The sequence below is a fragment of the Chaetodon trifascialis genome, chromosome 6 (assembly GCF_039877785.1).
Source record: "Chaetodon trifascialis isolate fChaTrf1 chromosome 6, fChaTrf1.hap1, whole genome shotgun sequence".
In the NCBI taxonomy this organism is placed as follows: domain Eukaryota; kingdom Metazoa; phylum Chordata; class Actinopteri; order Chaetodontiformes; family Chaetodontidae; genus Chaetodon; species Chaetodon trifascialis.
The window spans coordinates 10,375,843-10,395,469 of NC_092061.1; the positions used below are offsets into that span (position 1 = coordinate 10,375,843).

Sequence of the window (19,627 nt, forward strand, 5' to 3'; positions counted from 1 at the left end):
AAAAAGCTAAGAGTGAAAATAGAGTAATAGCTTCACCCACTGAGTTCCACAAATATTGAAATGCTGCATAAGTCCTCTGGCAAAGTTTGGACTGTCACAGTCATTTCTTGGAAGCTCTTTTAATTTCCTATAGTTTTGCTAATGTCTATTTAAATAGTGTGGCAGCACCTAGTGGTAGTTTCTTGTGCTACAACAAGCACAACATCACCTGTCCTCAGTACAGGAAACTTCAAATGGGGGCAGAGGCAAAGCAGGTCATAGCCTGACTCATTGTATCAATATACCATTCAAACATCCATTTCCCCCTAGAAATACTACCTATGACTGTATAATAATAATCATCATCATTATCATCATCCTGAATGTGTCTGATTTGTCACAAATGATCTTTTTTTAAAGGCGGATTACAGTAAGTCTAAAAATATCAAATGAAACAACAGCACCAGTGGTGTCTAAACTTCTCACTGGAGTTTGGTTTTCCCACATAGATCCTAATGACACACTGACAATGCAGGCTGACATTTACCTAAACAGTCAAATCAACAAATTAATCATGGTTTAAAATCATGATTACTCTTCTTGGTTCAGTTGTGAAAAGTCAGTATGAACTGGAACTGGATCAGAACTGAAATGCACCAATGCATCATTTTGTCCCCTTGGTACAGACCAAATGAATCAAACTCCAGGAGGGAACGTGTGTGTTAGCAGTGACCAGGCCTTGTACTGGTCTTCATTTGCCAAATGAAAAAATCCGATTGATACTTTGAGCAGACAAGTGACAAAAAGATAAAAGCATATTTTTCTGCAAACATCAGCAAACAAGAGCTAAAGCCAAAAAGAATCACGGTGTTGTCTGATAGACTCCAAAAAACACTTTAATAAGAACATCAAAAAGACAAATTTACAAGATTCACTTCAGATTTTTTTTGTTTTTAAACATCTTTTGTTATCTTCAGAGACAGTGAAGGAGCTCCTACAACAATGTTAACATTTCCCTCCAGGTCTCTTTTCTGATAGCCTTCTTCAGAGATAATTTGGGTGAATTATTCCTTGAATGCCTTCTGAATTCTATTCACTGCACTTGTACACAAACAAAACATGAGCAGTCCCTCTAATATAATAAGCCTTACATTTTGTGTCATTTTCATTTTTGCAAGAATAACTCATGTAAAAGTATGTGGTGTCAAATATTCTTGCTCTCGTGTTTTCTTAGAGAAATGAGAAAGGAGAGGAGGGTATGAACTCTGAAGTTTGGCTGTTGTTGGAGTTCCAGTCTCTGACCCCCTCCAGACTGATCCTTTCTTCCATCTCTTTACAAACTGTTGGCCTTCGACACAAAGCTCTTGAAAGTTTCCCGCATCTTCTGCACAGCTGCCTTGTCCTCTTCTATGGTCTTAGAGCGGAGATGCTGCACTTTGCTGTGCAGATTCTCCAGGCACTTCTGTTGTAACAGAGCACATGGGTTATATCACACATATATTTTATATTAGAATAAAATTAATGCAGGTACAGATACAATATGAGTAATGCTGCTATCAGAGCAGGCATAGAGAATTGGCACGAACAATATGTTAACTATGCTTTGTTTAGTCAAACAGCCATTTTGCTCTGAATTCTTTTGCGTATTTCATACAATGAAATCTCTTCTTCATGGAAAGCCTGCAGACATTGAGTCAATGATGGTCACAGTCACATCTCAACCACAGTGAGACAAGTCAGATTATATGAATCATAAGCTTTGATGTTTGCAGTGGGGAAAAAAACTGCAGATGCCTACACCCTGCAATTCAAGTATATTTTCTTCTTGAATGCATGCCTGATAGAGATTTTTATCTGTATGAGGAACAGATGCAGAGTTGTGAGAAAGTTACCTCTGTAATTGACAAGTGGTTGGCAGCAGTGGTAAATACAGATGCAAGGTTGTTGGCTACTGTTCGTCTCTCCTCGTTGGTCTCCTGCAACACCAGGTGGTACCTGAGGAAGAGGTGAACATCATCCTTTACGCTGATAGAAACAGAAACCTTGAAGACGTTAAATCTCACATATCAAGCCCCATTTCATGAATATGCGAATAAATGAGGGAGAACTATCAAGCTGAAACCATTTCCTGTGCCATTTGATTTTGCCAGTTAACAATGATTTGTTTTGTAGTGACTGTGAGCTCCAGCAGGATGAAGTAATCCCTCAGATATAGATACTGTCGATGAATCAGTCACTCACTGTTGCTGCGCTGCCTTCAGTTGTTGCACAGCCTCGTCATAACCACAATTGACTTTCTTCTGAAGAAGCTTATGATGGTTCTCCACTGACTCCATCTCTTGTGCCCAGTTTTCCTCCTCTCGGGCCAGCTCCTACACAGACAAACACACAGAGAACTGTTGTTAGTACATGCATGATGTAACTGTGCATTCTCTTTATGTGGTCAACTGGTTTAACATTAACTCATTCGTTTTTCAGCTTAGAAGACCAATAGTTCAGTGCTGAACTGAAACTGCTTAAATAAAACAAATCTCCTCTAAATGTGGTTAGGTCTGCTCCATGTGCACCATTTGGTGGATGCCAACTGTTGCATGTAATAATCTGGTATTTCTACCAACATAAAGTAGACTGAACTATAAGGACTGTACCTGCATGTCACAATCCAACAGTTCATCCAGCTTGCGAATCTGCTCTCTCAGCTGCTTAATGTCATTGGACTTGTCCAAGAGGTTCGAATTCACCTTGAGAAGACACAGAAAAATCACTGGAATAAAAGATGATTTGAAAAAAGATGCACTTTGATGCAATATTGTGTATCAGTACAGAAAAAAGTTAAAAGTTCAAAATAATAACGATTCTGTTACCTGTTCACAAGACTCCTCCAAACTGAGTTTCATATCTGCTAATCGACTGTTCTCTTCCTCCACATCACTGATAAGCTTTCTGAGAAGCATCTGCAACACAAAACATGGATCAGAACAAGTACATAGAAGCCCAAAATCTATCATCACACAATAACAAAATCTAATTTCCAACAGCCTACAATGGAGTTCACATTAAATATAAAAAAGAAGCATATCCAAAGCTATAAATGACTGCATGTGGAAATAACTAAACACTGGGACAGTAAGCTAGTCTTGTTTATACTGAAATATACAGAATGTGGAAGTCTGTCCTTGTACCAATCCAAATGGTTGCATAAACAGGATTATTGGCTGGAAGTACCTGTATCTGTGTTTTATGCTGAATCATGCTGCCAGGTCCAAACTCAAACGGCCTGATCTCAAAATCGTGACCACAGGCGTTCTCTGCAGACAGTGGTATCAGCTTCAGTTTCCGTGCCAGTTTGTGATACTCTGCCAGCTTCAGCTCCGCCTGAGATTGAGGGAAATAACAGCACAGGACAGACACAGGAGGGAAAAGGAAACAAGTCAAAATGTGTGCCAGATGAAAACATCTGCTGTTATCAACTACTGACTACAACTGGGCAGCAAAAAAGCAGACAATATCACAATTTAATCCAAACCATTTAGAAGAAACTGATATCTTAATACACATATCAAGCTCAAATCATGTCATGATTTGTCTTATACACCATTATCAAATGGGACTCTGCAAACATACTAAATGCGCATACAGTACCTTCTCTTTCACTTTGGCCAGAGCAATCTCCTCGTTCCACTTGTGCTGTTCAGCATCTTCAAGAGACTTGCTGAGACTGGAGATGGTCTGCTGGAGTTCCCTCTTCTCTCTGTTGATCCTCTCTACATCAGCTGGAGTAAACTTCTGGTTCTGCAGCAGGTGTTGCAGCTCATCTCGTTCATGTTTTAGAGACTCCAGATGACTGGCTGCAGAAAGATGAAGGAAAAACATGACGAAAAGACAAAGAACTGACACGGTTACACTGAACATGTCATTGCTGGTATTTACCAATATTCTCCAGCTCATCGTTCAGTTCTGAAGCTTTGCTCTCCAGGCTCGCCTCAAACGACTCCAGGGTAGTTCGATAACTCTGGAGTTTGTTGAGGTTTGCCTGCAGCTTCACCCTTTCCATCTTCCTGGTCATTAGACGGTCCTGTCCAGGAGAAGAGAGAAAAAGAATGATCCCTCTGACTTTGCACCTCCAATTGTCATAAATACATTCATCTCCTTTCCTTTTGTTTATTTTCTTTTTCTTCAATGATATCAGATTTTCCCCCTATAAACTTGGAATTAATGGAGGACAACTGCCCTCACTGTAATGAGGGCAAGATTTTAAAATCATACTCTAATCTGTACACATGGGGAGTGTCAATATAAAAATCTTCTGACCGTCTGGCTCTCCTTCTCCAGTCGGTCAACCTCATCACTAAGTATCCTGTACTTCTCCTCCATCGTAGACAGCAGGGCCTCATCAATGTTGTAGAGCTTCTCTGTGAGAACAAACACACACCACATCAAAAATCTTGAGAGGACTCAATTTTTCATTAAAAACTGAAATCTAAATCTAAACAACTGAATTAACATTAAGCTTGAATATAAATAGAAAAACATTCATTATCAAAAAACTGATGTCATAAAGGGATGCTGTGCTTACTTAGTTTCATGAGGAATGCTTCATCCTCATCCTCAAATGTGTCTTGACCCTGCATGAACTTTGAGTATGTCTCAGCTGTGTAGTCCAAGAAGAGCTGCACAGGAACAGAGTGAAAGAGATGATTAAAAAAAAATTAAAACACAAGATTTAGACAGACAAAATAAGGGTAACCATGTCATGTATTTGAGGACATTGTCTTAAATACAGAGGGAGAACACCTGTGTGGCCTTTAAGCCTCATGATGCAGTTTTAAAAAAGTCAGAGTACCCTGTTATACTCAGCCCCTTCCTCGATATTGTCACCGTCTTCACAGAAGTCACTGAACAGCAGCTCCTGCTTACTCAAACTCCAGCTGATCTGACACACAGAATAAGCACAAACTCTGGTTTTAGCTCATTTAATTAAACAAAATTCACATTTATTTAGTTTTTGTCCGTTTTTTGTTGCATCCTATGCAAATGAATCTCATTTTAGCAAACACTTCATCGTAATTCATATTGAAAAGTGCTGTTTGCGTCTCACCTTGACATTATCAATTAGCCACATGAGAGCACCGAGGGCCTGAGGCCAGGTATGAGGAGCCCCAACAGAATACATTGAAGACTTGGAGAGAACAAACGGATACCTTAAACCAGAAACGACGAGACAAATAGAGACAGAGACAGTCAGCATCAGCACTTTCTAAAACTACGGAAGCAGATGATGGCTAACAACAAATGTACCTCAGGGCTTTAAGGATAGCTGGAACCTCCTCCTCAACTTTTGAGTTTGGCATCTCAAAGGTTGGGTCCAGCTGGCAGTAGATGAACTCAAATATCTTCACAAACTCCTTGGTTGAGGGAGACTGGAGGGTCTTGGCTGACAAAGTGCCTGGGTAACCCTGCTCAGTCAAGAACTAAAAAAATATAACAGACAATATCAGACTGGATAATACTATAGATTCCCACTCATACTGACCAACACCACATTTGTGGTCAACCTTCAATTAAATTCAACACTTAGTCAGATATCGGCAGCAATAAAAATATTTAATCAGTCACATTAAATGCATAAAACAATCCAACTTCAAATGCCATAAAGTTTATTTAATGTACTGAACATAAAGGGTGTAGCAATGTTAAAACAGACAAACACTTTGTGTGTATATAAACTGAAGATTCAGTGAAGTGTTGTTACCTCATGCAGCTGTCTGATACACTGCTGCACATAGGATTTATCATGAAGGGGTCGGCCATCTTTGATCTTCTCAGTTCCTCCAAACCCTGACATGGTGCTGTTGCGAGGCATGTTGGCTCCACTAGTCCTGCAGTCAAAAATATCAACATATCATCAATTAATCATTGTAGCTCTAATCAAATTTGCTAGCTGACAAGGAGAAATAACAGTTTAATTTCATTTGCATTTAAAGTAATTGCACTGTGGAAACGTAGTAACGGAAAAGCAAAATACACACTCATTAGGTTTGAAACTTCTAACAAATCTGAGGATAATCAATTCTGGTCTAATTTACTCATTTCAGCATCTTTTAAAGTACCAGTGTGTAAAATTGCTGCGTTTCTGTAACCTTAGATTGAGCTCTTTATATATACAGAGGAAGTGGATCCTTTTCCACAGAGTCTGGCATGTTTCTACAGGAGCCCAGAGCAGACAAACCAAACACTGGTTCAAGAGGGCGGCCTTTGTGTTTTTCACGTGTTACACTGCCACTGTAGGGTTTTCAACACACTTGGAAAGGGAGGAGTGAGGCAAGGGGTGTTCATTTCATTGCAATCTGCCACTTGATGCCACTAAATCCCTGTATGTACAGAAGTTTCCTTGTACACTACATAAGGTAAAGACTATATAATGTCATTTCTTACTTTATTTCATCTTACTACTACTGTAATAGTGCTGGTTCAATCTGTGTTTGGTTTTATTGATGTTTATACAGTGGGGGAAATAAACATTGAATATTCCAACATTGTTTTCATTAAACATATTTCCAATGCAGCTATTCACGTGAGATTTAGACCAGGTGTTGGTATCCTCAATTAACACTATAGATAAAGAAATAATAACATTCAAATCAATAAAAAAAAGTAACCTGCAATTAAGTGAAATGAACACAATAAGAAAAAACAAGTATCAAATACATTTCAGTTGGCACGTTCAATACGTTTTCCTGCGTCATTCCAATTTATTTGCACATTAAGTTTTTTTTTTTTTATTGATCGGAATATTGCTGTGTATTTATCTGTATAGCCTTAGTTTAACACCAATGCCTGGTCTAAATTTCTTGCAAACAGCTGCAATGGAAACGTATTTAATTGAAAAAAGAAAGTGTTGAATACAAACATTATTCACATACCGGGGACCAAAGAAGCTGGTCCGCCTTTCCGAGGTCACAGACTGCGGTTTGGGAATGTTGAGCTTTCCAAATGAAGGCTGTTTACTGTAAAGAAACAAAATATATATATATATATATATATATATATATATATATATATATATATATTCTTCATTGAGTAATCGCAAGTTCACAAACGTTTATACATGCACAAAATACATAGACGTCTAAACTACTGAGCTTCTGATTAAATGCTGCTCTGATGTTTGTGTCCCAGTTTATCACACAAATAGGAAACTGCCATACAATTATAACCAGTATCTTACTCTGTCTACAGTGTAAATCAAATTCAGACAGCTCGGTATAATGTTTTTGGACACAACCTTTTATCAGAGGCAGTTCATGGTATACGAAAGCAGTACCTTTACTGACTCACTACAATGTCTGAATTCATTAACTTCCTTTAATTTAACACCAACCTCTGGGGCGTTGTATACACCATGCTCATCCTGTTGCTGTCTTGGACTCGCATAGGCAGCTCCGATTGTCTGCCTGTTGCTCGACTCATCCTTCCACTGGACACAACGTATAACGAAATAAAAACAGATACCGTTTAAAAGTATTATTCGACTATTTCACAAGATCCCCCAAAATAAATAACACTGTATATTAATGCGGTAATGTTGGCTACCTTTTGAAATTAGCTAGTTTCAATAGATATGGCACTGCTAGCCAATGTTAATGTTACCGTAAAGTGTAACAAGCTTAGCCAAGTTAGCGGTGTAGTTAGTTGATCCAGTATCCTGATTTACAAAACTAGACAGAACTCAAGACACTGTATTGATTGTATTATAGCTAAAAGAGTTGTTAGTAAGAACAGCTGACGTAAAGTAGTGCGGTTGGTGACGTTTAAATTAAAAGTAGCTAGCGTTAGCTAACTGCGGCTAACGTTAAACCACAATACAGACGACTCTATGGCAGCGTCTCAGTGAAGTTAAAAGAAAGCACTGCATTTTGTCACTATATCATTTGCTGATTATTTTCAATGATACAAAATAAGTGGTTTTCTATCGAGTTTTAGACGTACCGCTCCATTTTTCGTAGGTACAAAGTTATCGCTTGCAAAGTAAAACGGACATCCAAACGAACGAAGTTGTGTACGCCCCGCCAAAACAATACAAAATAACGGATGGCTGTGACATCACGAGAGTACGGAAAGCTGTTTGGTCCAAAAAGGCTTCAAACGCTCGGTACAGCGCGACTTGTCAACGGCCGCACACAAACTTTACCCACTCAGTTCCACAAACAATATTTAAAATGCTGCATAAGTCCTTGCATTACCTGTGACTGTTAAAATCATCAGTATGTCTGACATATTTCGCAAAAGTGATCTTTTTTATGGACTTAATATAGCCGGTATAAACAATACCCAATGAAAAATCATAGTAATAAACAGTTACTGATGGTTGTTGGTGATTTAGCGGTGTAGCCTGATTCTCATTAAATTTGCTCAAAATAAATACATATACATGTACATACATACACTATTGAAACAAAACCACAAATTATGACCATTCTTCTGTTTTTTGTTTCTTTTAAAGTCTATGCCTAGAGATGCTAATAAAGCGGTCGTCTGGCATGATTTTGTAGGATCTCTCCCTAAATGATCAACCCTTCATCCTGTCATGTCTGTCTGTGCTTTAGCAGCATCCAGGTCCTGCACTGGTCTTCATTTGCAAAATGAAAAGATCAGATTAACACTTTGAGCAGACAAGTGACAAAGAGAAGTAGAAAATTTATTGCAGTATTTGTTCCACCGAAAGGGTATGAATCCCCTTTCCTCTTATTACTAGGGTGACCTAATACAACAAAATCTACATTTACAAAATATCCTCCTGCAATAGGCCACATATACTGCATGCGTAGTTCGAAATAGAATAAATTATATTCAGAGGACTCTGCCATTGTACAGCATGGACAAATAAAAGTGAACAAAAATAAAAATAATTCTTTTTTTCTTTTTTCTTCAAATATCTAAAAGCTAAAAGGAAAAACCATCAGGGTGCTAGTAGTATAATAAACTCCAAAAACACTTTAATAAGAACATCAAAAAGACTAATTTCCAACATTCACTTAAGGTTTTATTCTTTTTTTACAGCTTTTTTGTCTTCAGAGATATAAACATTTTAGTTTTTTGTTGTGTTAAACTATGATACAGTGGGAGTAGAAATGAGCGACTAGAATCTGCTGCACAACAGCGAAGGAGCTCCCACAACAATGTTGACAAACATTTCCCTCCAGGTCTCTTTTCTGATAGCCTTTTTAAGGGATAATTTGGGCGAATTATTCCTTTAATGCCTTCTGGATTCTATCCTCTGCACTTGTACACAAACAAAACATGAGCAGTCCCTCTAATATAATAAGTCTTATGTTTTGTGTCATTTTCATTTTTGCAAGAATAACTCATGTAAAAGTATGTAGTGTCAAATATTCTTGCTCTCTTGTGTTTTCTTACAAAAATGAGGAAGGAGAAGAGGAGGGTAGGAATCCAGTGAAGTTTGGCTGTGTTGTTGGAGGTGGCAGGTTGAGGAGGAGGAGCAGGAGCAGGAAAGAGGAGGATTTGATAAAGTAGAAATGGAGCAGGGGGATCAAAAAAAAAAGAAAAAGAAAAGAAACAAAAGAAAAAAAACACCATACGGGGGCCATTAGCTAGCCCCTCCTTCCCGCGCTGCATACAGTGAGCGTAAAGTCTGTACTACTTTGTTGCTCAGTTTGTGGTTGCTGGTCAAGGCAATCTTCTTGTAAATGATGTCCGACTCCTTAATAGTGTCCACCCAAGGCACCAGTTTGCGGCCATCGCGTTTCTTGGCCTCTGCCCAGGGCCCCGAGTAGGAGCCGGCCATCCAGTGGATGCTGTATCCATTGGAGCTCTTCTGGATGACACGAGCTATTTGCGGCCGGTCCTTGTATTTGGGGCAGCAGAGGGCAATCACATCCATAGCCTCCACTGTCTCACTCATACGGCCGGGGTCCGAGGAGTCACCTGCTCGCCTTGACCTTCGAGAGGACTGCAGAGAGGACAGAAGAAAAAAAGGTTGTCCTATCGTACCCACATTTTTATACTGCCGTTTATAAATAGTGCGGGCATCCATGTATCTCACCCCTGGGGTCCTTTCGTCGCCCTCACTATCATCGTCATCTGTCTCTGGTCCTGTCTGATTGCGCGGACTGGGTCCTGACAAGGGGCCGGAGCCTCCCAGTAGGGCGTTTATGGCTTTGTTTCTGATGTTAGCGCTGGCAGAAGCTTCTCCCTCCTCATCCTCCTCGTCTGGGTCAAGATGTTCCATCAGAACCTTGAACTGTGTGGAGTGAAAAACAAGAACTTTTGAGACACAACTTTCACTCTCCACATCGTTTAAACATCAACCCCTGAGAACCAAATGTGACCAAATAAAGAAAGAGGGAGAGAAAAGATTAACTGGCAATTGGTGATGTACATAAAACACTGACAATGAACAAAATTCTGATGCAGCTTCATTACTTACATCTAGGTACTGCCTGACTATCCGCCTCTTGACATCATTTGTCAGCGTGGCGTGAGCCATGTTGTTGGAGATGAAGTCGATGGTTTGTCGTGGGTGGAAGTGAATGTTGTTTTTTCTGTTCACTGCCTTATCGTAAACCTTGGCTGACTCTGTTGGAGAGTACTTCTGAATTTTACTGTTGGAAGACAAAAAATGTTTTGAGTTACACAGGTCATGGAATTGGTCACACTAATCCCCGCTGAAAAACATAGATTCATTTTGGTTATGTAGATCTTACCTGTCAGAGAATCCATATTGGTTCTTCAGATGCTGTTTGAGCACCAGCAGCAACAGGATGCCTTGAACAGCATTGGCAAAGTCCAAGAGACCTGTGGGATTGTCTGGGAGGAGCCTCATTACTTTGTCCACATCCTCCAAATCCAAATCATCCAGATCAGATTCCGACTCTGAGCTGTCTGCAACAGGTTTTCTGGCCTTTTTAGGCCGCCGTACCACATCATCATTCTCGTCATCACTGTTGCTGTGTCCTTCCTGATCACTCCTGGGAGAATCGCAGTTCATCTTTTCATCCTCATCCTCTCCATCTGATGTGTGCTTCCACTCCTTCTTCACCTTCTTCTCCTTACGCCTCGGCTCCTTGAGCAGAAGCTGGACGGGAGAAATTGATAAGAAAATTCATAAAAATCCATACAAAAGAATTCTGTGGTTTGCTTTTCAGGGTTTTTCCAACCCCAGAGAGGAGAAACACACCCCCACTGTACATGCAAGCTACTTTCAAAAACACTATCCTACCTCTTTGAAGGTTTGCAACAAGTTGCTGCCAGAGACAGACAGGGTGATGTCTATGTGGTGCATGATGAAGAGAGGCTCCTCCTGGCTCTGGTATGGGAAGCAGGCGAGGTTGTCTGCTATGAACAGCAGCATGTTTACTTCCGTCTTCTGCAGAGAGAAAGAAAAGAGGGGAAGAGCATGAGTGAGAGTCAGTGCCTGGTACGAACTCACACTGCAGTTTCAGCTTATTAGAATTTTAACTATTCATACGTGGTAAAAAAAAAAAAAAAAAAAAGAGCCTGCAAGTCAGTACAATAATGGGATTTATCATCTTTCAACTCCACAGCATTTGTCGTCTCTTTATTCTTGAGAAAAGGAGATTCTGCACACTGCGCTTCTCTGCTCGCTCGGCAATTCATTGATCCTATTAACTTTTCTTAAGACTGAAGTGATTCTTTCCAGTGTGCCTGTATTTGAAATTGTTGAATTTGCGAATGTCTCCTTTGAAAAAATTGTCCTCTTTATAAAAAGCATTGCTTGCTTGCAAAATCACAGGTCTTGTCTGTATCCCTTAGAGTCGTATAAAACACTTTTTATTACACTTGTCGCTGAGACTCATTGCTTGCAAATGTGAAAAAAAAACGAAGGAGATGTTCTCTTGGTGTGCGAATAATGAGGAGTGCCATGACGTGTTGAGATGAGTGCAGGTTTGCTCACAGCGCTGTCATCGAAGAGGTTCAGCAGTGAGATGAGGAAAGCTCGCCGGTGCTGTCGGTTCCCCCGGATCATAGTGAAGAGGTGCGAGCAGAGTGCAGAGTGGGTCTCGTCCTGTCTGAAACCTCTAATGATGGTCCCACGAGACAAATCGATGGCCTGCTGCAAATTGTACGACATCTTCATCCCGGCAACTGCCTTCATCTGTGAGAGAATATGTTGAAAGAGAAGTGTTACAAACTTAGCGTATCAGACAAATGTCGGCACAGCTGCTGCCATGGGAATGTGCCAATAAAATAATGAGACTCAAATTCAGTATTGCTGTATTTCTCCAGCACTCCATAAGGGTACATTCTGAAAAAGGCTGTGATGCACTGAATATGTGTAAGCCTGGTGTTGGTCTAATGGCCATCACTGGAGCAGTAAAGTCAAGTTAAATCCATTTGACTTCAATGGACAAATAAAATTCAACCACAAACCAGTGCATGCAGTAAAGCAGCTATGGAACATAAATGAAGTGATCTGAAACTGGTTTTTGCCTTCATTACATGATAGGATACTTAACTGTAATACATATTAAAATCACATCAATATAGGGGTCATCACGCACATTTGTTTTAATCACAGGTTTTAAAACCAAGAGGAAAGACTATGACGAACTGATAGATCCCCCTAAATCCTAAACATTCGACCTTAAAGATGTTGCTGGATGACTGAAGATAAACAAGTTGGAATTCCTTCTCCGGGTACAAATGGCCGAAATAGCTTAATTCATCGAGTAACAACACGAACAACAATTCTGAAACTTGACAACATCAACTCACATGGATGAATCCTGTGTACTTCTTGTCGATCTCCACCAGCTGCTGGTCAGCTTTGTTCCTCATGCTGGGCTCTGGGTCTGTTCCCATTGCAATGAGGTAGGGTACACACTGCACAGATGGATACAAATGATGTTACGTTTGTATGCATGTGTTTACATTTCTGTTTATCAAACAAATAGAAGTTTAAATACAAGTAAAGGAGGGTTTAACTTGACTGCTTATATGATGGCAAGAAAGAAAAATTCATTGTTTGATATTGAATTCGAATGCCTAAATTCTATGCCAGAGATGTGTAATTAAAATGGGACTATCATCTATCAGTTACTGGGGGTGGGGTGATTCTCCAACTTACCTGTACAGGATGAATGAGACCCTGGTTGAGTGTGAGAGCTATGACGTTGAGAGCAAAGTGCCGTACACTGGACTGGGTGTGGAAGAAAGCCTCCAACACCTGTTTTAGATAAAGCTGCATAATGGAGCTGCTCATCCCTGAAGAGATGTCTCCCATCTCCTTCAGATCCTCCTGTTTGGACAGTTTCTTCCCTGCAGGGACACAAAATATAACATGTTGATCATCCATTATATTACTGTCACTATCACTGTGCCTTCTTGAAGGTGCCGCCAACAAAATCTGTGTGCCATCAGAGGATGTAACACTGGAGTGCTGAACCCAAACGCTCTCTACCTAGAGCAACAACCACAGCTTTACTTACATTCTCTGTCTGCTTCCTGCATCCGCGTGTCCTCCTCCTGAAGGTATGTCTGGAGGTTCTTGAGGATCTGGATTTTGAGGTTGATGGAGGAGGTGTTGTCAGCCAGGATGCCGTTATACAAGGACTTAACTTCCGGCACAAACATCTGGCTGGGATGCATGATCACAAGGAAGCCTGAATAACAAAAGCAAAGACGTGTAAGAACAAGTAAACGTAAGTCTCCATCTACATCGTGTCCACCTGCTGGGGAAAGAAATCTGTTGGAGATCAGCTTCTCTGGCCTTACTACTGCTGTTCTGACACTGAAGGTCAGTGATTCAGCAACACAACATGACCAACGGTCACGTCTTTGGAAACACTCAGGCGAACATCACTTTCACATAATATATGTAGTGACCTTTATATTTGTCAAACATAATAATATTTAAAAATGCAGTTCTTGCCTAAGCCGATGATGGCTTTGGTCTTGACTTCCTCATCCTCATGTTTGGTGAAGTATAGCAGCAGCTCAAGAACTTTCTCCTTGATAACAACCTGTACACAACACACATACACACACAGTTTTAAGACTTTGGTTTCACATCCAAGCTCTAACTTTAAGTTATCTGAGCCTTAAAGTTGCAATCCACTGCTTTCCACAGCTTTCATTTAAAAATGTAAATATTACTACACATCAACTGCAATCCTACCTTGTTGGTACCCTTGAACTCCTCCAGATCAAAATCAAAATGTCGGGCCAGGGCACCCACTGTGAAGAGCGACCGCAGCAGGAAAGGCTTGTTTGCTACCAACGTCGTGCTGTTTGGATCTTCTTGATGCTGAATCTTCAGCTTGTTAAGTGCACCTGTAAAGAAAAGAGGAAGAATTTAAAGTTATTTTTAAGACCTCCATTACTGGTGGCTAAGTCAAACTATACAGCCACTCTTTGAAAGGAATATCGGGATTACACTAGATTTAAGGAGCCGTTTTGAAAGATGAAAAACAAGTTATCTTCCCTTGTCTTGGACTGTGATAAAGGTGACATTCAAAGCTCAACCCTGCAGACTTGTGTTATCCCTGTAAAAACAAGTTGCTAACTGGATATCTCACCATAGAATCTGTTGAAGCAAGCCCAGACAAACTTGTAGTTGTGCGTGACTTTGTTGACAACAGCTCCAAGACAGCTCACACAGTGCTGGACCACCTAGAGACAGGAAGGAGGACCACCATGTCATCTCTGCAACAACAATGAGTGCACTCTGCATTCCAGAGACATTCCTAAAAAGCCACTGCCACGCACCGTCATGCCGTATTTGATGATGAGCTTCATGAGGTCTTCTTCAATGGTGGCGAGGAAAGTTTCACTGGGGTGCTCCATCAGAGGTACCACAAGCTCCAAGATCTTTGCCACGTTACAGATGACCATGAAGTCATTGGCAGTCTGCAGGGCAAACAAAATGACAGTAATTACAGAGGAGGCGCTGATAGATCAGGTGCCAACAGCGATGACTGATGGTGCGTGAAATCCTCAAATGAGCCGTCTGTGTTCCAACTGCTCAAACTAATCTGTAGATTGGGCATTGAAATCTTTATTATGTTCATTTCTCCATGCTGGTGTGAAAGGAGCATTAATTACATAATAAGAATAATCATTTTCTTTATACTTACGCAATAACAAAAGGGACTTAATGAATGCAACTTACGTTACACTTTGTGGTCAGGTAGGGTTGCATGGTCATGGCGTGTTTGACCATGAGCTGGGCCCTGATCTTGCTGAACAAGTACAAGGTGGTGATACACGCCACTAGCCGTGTTGAGTTTACACCCTTGTTCTCTGCAGAGGAGAGAGAAAATCAAAGTTAAACCAAGTGCTGTTGATAAATACACATTTATATGTCTATTGTCTGTTTAAAATAAGGAGGACTGATTAACTCAACAAAAATTATAGACAGTGGTTTAAAAGAAAATCTAAAAAGTTGGTGTCAAATGATAAAGTACCTGCAAGAGACTCCTCGTATTTGAGGATATGCTCAACGAGATTGTCCACTAGCTGAACGCAGGCCTTTTTGGCTGGCTTATACGATGCATCCTCTTCAGACTTCAGAAGCTAGAACAAGAGGGGGAAAAGCTCGTTTTAAAAAGGTATTGAACACTGACATATTCTCTGCCATCTGAAGCCTCGAAACAAAATCAAACACTTACATTCTGAAGAAGCTGCTCAAACCAGTCATAGCCGGTGTCTCGACACGCTGCAACCTGGAGAAGAAATTAGGCAAAACAGTCAAAACACACAAAAATGATACAGGGTGAAGGTTAATGAGAGATTTTGTCGTTTGTAGAGGATATCACTCTCCAACAAAAAGGTAAGTAGGTTAAACTGACCACATCAGTGATGTTGAGGATCTTTCTGGTCATGGTCTCTTTGTCATGGGCTGGTGTTGGAGTAAACCACAACTTCTGGAATGTCTCATTCACCAATTTCTATTAAAAACACAAGATTGTGAGTTACTGGTTTCAATCTAAGCTTTGTCCAAATCTTTCAAACTCTTAGTTTTGTGATCAATATATTACAGTACAGAGATATTTGTGTCTCAAAGTGTAAAGAGACAAAGGTGCGGTTAATCCATACCTTGATACCTTCCTCATCATTGACCCTGCGGATCATCCTCACACACATCTCAGTAATCTTACTGAAGGTTGGCTGTTCCAGACAGATGTCTCTGAGGATCTTGATCACCCGTTTTCTTACGCTGATCCCAGTGTCCTGTATATCAAACCAATTCAATTCATAAAGGATCTGCAATGTTCTGCAAGCATTACATCAAAAACATGGTTTGTGTTCTCATTTACAAAAGAAACCGCTGTATGGGGTGCAATTACATTTATCTGCCAAAAGGGGGCAGTATAACACTGTAATCAAGAGTGAACTTCTCATGAACCCTCCTGAACATTTCCATGACAACAGGCACAACAATTTCAATGTGTCCAATTCTCAGACGTTGAGTACAACGGAGAAGTACAAAGCTTGCACGTTGGACTTCATTTAAACATCAATATTTTATATTAAAAAGGCCATCAAATCATCAGTTAATCCAGGACGGCATGCTGCTGTTAAACTGGCTCCTTAATTAATTATTTCAATCAAATAAATGCCAACTTGAAACATCACAGAAAATAACCATTTTGAGCACTTTTGTTCAAACTCAAACCCTGCAGTGCTTTTCCATGTGAACACAGTGATTAATACAAACAGCATTCCTGCCCCCAGAAAAGTGGCTCCTCTCATACTATTTGCATATGTGTTTAACAGGTGCATGCAGTAGCAGCTCCATTTCCACACTAGTTTTGAATGTGAACAGTTACAAAGAGGGCATTAAAGGGTTTTGAAGAGTAAACTCAATCATCAACTGCCAATCCACAGGATGATGGTTAAGATGACTACACAAGAGTGGACTGCAAAGACAATTTCAACGCAATATTCCAAATTATTGCTGGTTTGGAAAAAAAGCAAGGTATGTCTATCACAATGGCAGACTTCTGGCTTGGCTTAAATAGAGACAATGAACCCTACATGCATACAACTGGTTGGTGTGGGGATGCTCATGGACCATTGAAGTGATACATGTAGATTGTGTAGACACATAAGGCTCAATTGCATGCCAGTAATCAATAACCACATACATAATTATGTGTACAATTCATATGGGGATTGGAAGACGGCACCACACAATAATGTGTCAGCAATGCGATCGGCAGCTTACCAGTATCCTCTCGATGAGCATGTCATAGTACTGCTCAGTGAGTTGAGGTCTGCTGAGCACAAATCTGCCCAGCAGCTCGACAGCCGCCTCTCTCACACTGGTGGAGTTGTCCATCAAGCGACCATGGACGCCACGCTGCATGTCAGACTGCAGAGGTGGACAACAGAGTCAGTATAAAGCATGGGGGGGGGAAGACTACAAGAAAACTTGAATAAGCAACAGCACACATAATAAAACAACAGAGGACAGAAAAAGACATATTTTAAGACAGGCACAAACTGTCTTTGTAAACACTCGACATACCCTTGCCAGTATGCTGGGGTCCACCGCCACAACCTCAGACAGACATTTCATGGCTTTAGTCCTTACAGCGATGGCACTTTCCCCAAGAACTCGCAAGATCTATTAAAAAAAACACAAACACCAGCCTATGATTACACAAACGAGCCAGTGCACCCTGATATCACCTGTATTATATTGTGTGAACGATTTATAGAGAACTGTATTTATCTGGCGTGACTCAAAAGCAAAGATACTTATGGTAAGAATATTCAAATCCTACCTGTGTTAAATAAATATCAAAGCTCTGGGCGAACGGCCTCATGGAGGCCAAATAACGCACGATCAGACAGGAGTCATCATAGTCCACAGTGTCAGAGTTCATTCTGGAGGGAAGGGCAAAGAGGAAGAGGGTAATTGGGTGATACAGTCATACAACTGGCAGTGAGACTGTAACTGACAGGCAGCTGGACAACAAAAAAGACACAGAGACAAGAGACAATCACGAAAGGCAAGAATAATCCATTATGTTCATGTTTAGGACATCCTTACTTCAGTGTGGCGAAATGAGCCGGCATGGTCTTAATGATGTTGCGCAGGAACTTCTTGCGCTTCTCAGCACGTTGCATAATTTCACCGGTGGTCTCCATCTCCTTGGCATGTTGTGGTCCGTCCGATGAGTCCTCATCCTTCGGATTCTGGTTGCGCATGGACTTCTCAGCCTCTGTGGTGGCGTCCCGGAACCACTGGGCAATGTAGAACTTTCTAGCAAACTATGGGACAGAGAGGGACATTTAGTTGATTGAAAAAAATGCCATTTCTTTCAGATTTCAAGCCCAAAGGTCCCAGTGTTTAGTTAAATGCAAACCCACCACCAGTGAGGCATCCGTCTCAGCATTCACTTCCAAGTAGTCCAGTAGAGCCTTCTGCAGCTGCTGAGTCTCATCGTTCCCTGGAGACTATAGAATCAGAGACAAAGATCACAGAACATGTCACACACACAACATTCAGCATAAAAAGGTTGGGATGCAAATCTTCAAGCAAAAGAGGAGGTAAATTGTAACACACATCGAAGAGACAGTGATGTCATCAGAAAGTTGTTTCTCTACCTCTTGTAAAATACGATCGATAGATCTCTGGTCCATCTTGCTCGTGACCGCGTCCTTCCTCAGACGAGCAGCCACTGTGCCCAGGTAGTCTAGAGATGCTACTCTCAGAGCCATCTCTGTCTGCTTATTACTGAACTGGTGTACCTGATGGGAGCGGAGAGAGAGGTATGTCAGCAAGAAATCCAATGTTGTGACATTATGATCATATTACACTGTAAGCCAAGACTGGCTTTCGCTTGCATTAAAGGAAAAAAATGAACCCATCCCATCAGTGCATTTAAGATGAGTTATCTTCTACTGTAGTGCATCTGAGTGTTTCCCACACTTTTCTGGAGATCGTTTCCAGTGATGATCTTGCTGGTATGACAGACGGGGATCACACCACACACTAATGTGTCCGCCTCTGTGGAAGTCTGATTTAAAAAGTATATGGTCATAACTTTTAGACGTTATAATGTCACTACTTTCACTACCTACTCTTGGTGTTATTTATTAAGGCTATCCTTGTTAATACTTTTTACTCTTTTAGTATTCTGTCTTTGTATTTTAATTGGAAAGCCCTTTGTGCTCTATGCTTTGCAAGTACCACGTAAATCAAATCTATCTATTACCCTAACATACAGTTGGGCAGTTGTATCATGTGATATAACTTGGGTTCACAGCCTATTCAAAATGCTCTCATCTCCAAACCACTACTTGAACATTAATATGATCCTGAAAATAACTTGGCCCTTTCAGATGGCAGTGTATTCATTTTGAGAAGCTCTGATACAGAGCCTAGTAGTTTGTTCCCAGCTAAAGGAAAATAGGAGAACGTTGAATTAAGTTTCCATGACTTCACAAGATTTCCCAGGACATTTTACTTTTTCTCTCATTTTCTATGTCACGACTAGAAAACTGTTCAACTCTTTTCCAGGACACATGGGACCCTGTTTCATACTTCAATGAATGAGAATCAAAAAGCAGTTCTTTTGATGGCAGATATCTGAACAAGTACAAAACTAGCATAGAAATGTCTTAAGGAACTACAAAATCGATGCTTAAAATGCAA

General features: G+C 40.6%; 2 protein-coding genes across 2 annotated transcripts in view; both read right to left on the reverse strand.

The window, feature by feature from the left end:
- Positions 1–853: 853 nt before the first annotated feature.
- ndc80 (NDC80 kinetochore complex component) lies at positions 854–8,059 on the reverse strand. Its single transcript, XM_070964837.1, has 17 exons — positions 7,969–8,059; positions 7,361–7,456; positions 6,903–6,986; positions 5,732–5,858; positions 5,278–5,450; positions 5,078–5,180; positions 4,823–4,912; positions 4,556–4,649; positions 4,291–4,391; positions 3,910–4,054; positions 3,622–3,827; positions 3,205–3,354; positions 2,844–2,933; positions 2,628–2,720; positions 2,221–2,351; positions 1,872–1,974; positions 854–1,441 (listed from the first exon to the last, which is right to left on the reverse strand). The coding sequence occupies exons 1-17, from the start codon at positions 7,974–7,976 to the stop codon at positions 1,313–1,315; spliced, it is 1,923 nt and encodes a 640-aa protein (XP_070820938.1). The 5' UTR covers positions 7,977–8,059; the 3' UTR covers positions 854–1,312.
- Positions 8,060–8,656: 597 nt separating this feature from the next.
- nipbla (NIPBL cohesin loading factor a) overlaps positions 8,657–19,627 on the reverse strand; it is a 29,926-nt gene continuing 18,955 nt past the window's right edge. Inside the window, exons 26-49 of the mRNA XM_070963874.1 lie at positions 18,577–18,720; positions 18,340–18,426; positions 18,020–18,240; positions 17,751–17,853; positions 17,492–17,590; positions 17,189–17,335; positions 16,057–16,191; positions 15,810–15,908; positions 15,630–15,683; positions 15,426–15,534; positions 15,131–15,261; positions 14,728–14,868; positions 14,538–14,631; positions 14,138–14,292; positions 13,892–13,982; positions 13,449–13,622; positions 13,088–13,278; positions 12,736–12,843; positions 11,915–12,115; positions 11,219–11,365; positions 10,704–11,074; positions 10,427–10,601; positions 10,043–10,240; positions 8,657–9,949 (exon numbers count right to left, since the gene is read on the reverse strand). Of these exons, the coding sequence (XP_070819975.1) occupies positions 9,587–9,949; positions 10,043–10,240; positions 10,427–10,601; positions 10,704–11,074; positions 11,219–11,365; positions 11,915–12,115; positions 12,736–12,843; positions 13,088–13,278; positions 13,449–13,622; positions 13,892–13,982; positions 14,138–14,292; positions 14,538–14,631; positions 14,728–14,868; positions 15,131–15,261; positions 15,426–15,534; positions 15,630–15,683; positions 15,810–15,908; positions 16,057–16,191; positions 17,189–17,335; positions 17,492–17,590; positions 17,751–17,853; positions 18,020–18,240; positions 18,340–18,426; positions 18,577–18,720 (3,738 nt within the window). The 3' untranslated portion in view covers positions 8,657–9,586. The remainder of the gene's footprint in view (positions 9,950–10,042; positions 10,241–10,426; positions 10,602–10,703; positions 11,075–11,218; positions 11,366–11,914; positions 12,116–12,735; positions 12,844–13,087; positions 13,279–13,448; positions 13,623–13,891; positions 13,983–14,137; positions 14,293–14,537; positions 14,632–14,727; positions 14,869–15,130; positions 15,262–15,425; positions 15,535–15,629; positions 15,684–15,809; positions 15,909–16,056; positions 16,192–17,188; positions 17,336–17,491; positions 17,591–17,750; positions 17,854–18,019; positions 18,241–18,339; positions 18,427–18,576; positions 18,721–19,627) is intronic.

Coding starts and splice junctions, on each gene's coding strand:
- ndc80 (XM_070964837.1), bottom strand. Junction 5,181..5,277: donor GCTATCCTTAAAGCCCTGAG/GTACATTTGTTG, acceptor TTCTGGTTTAAG/GTATCCGTTTGTTCTCTCCA. Junction 2,352..2,627: donor TGTTGGATTGTGACATGCAG/GTACAGTCCTTA, acceptor TTGTCTGTGTAG/GAGCTGGCCCGAGAGGAGGA.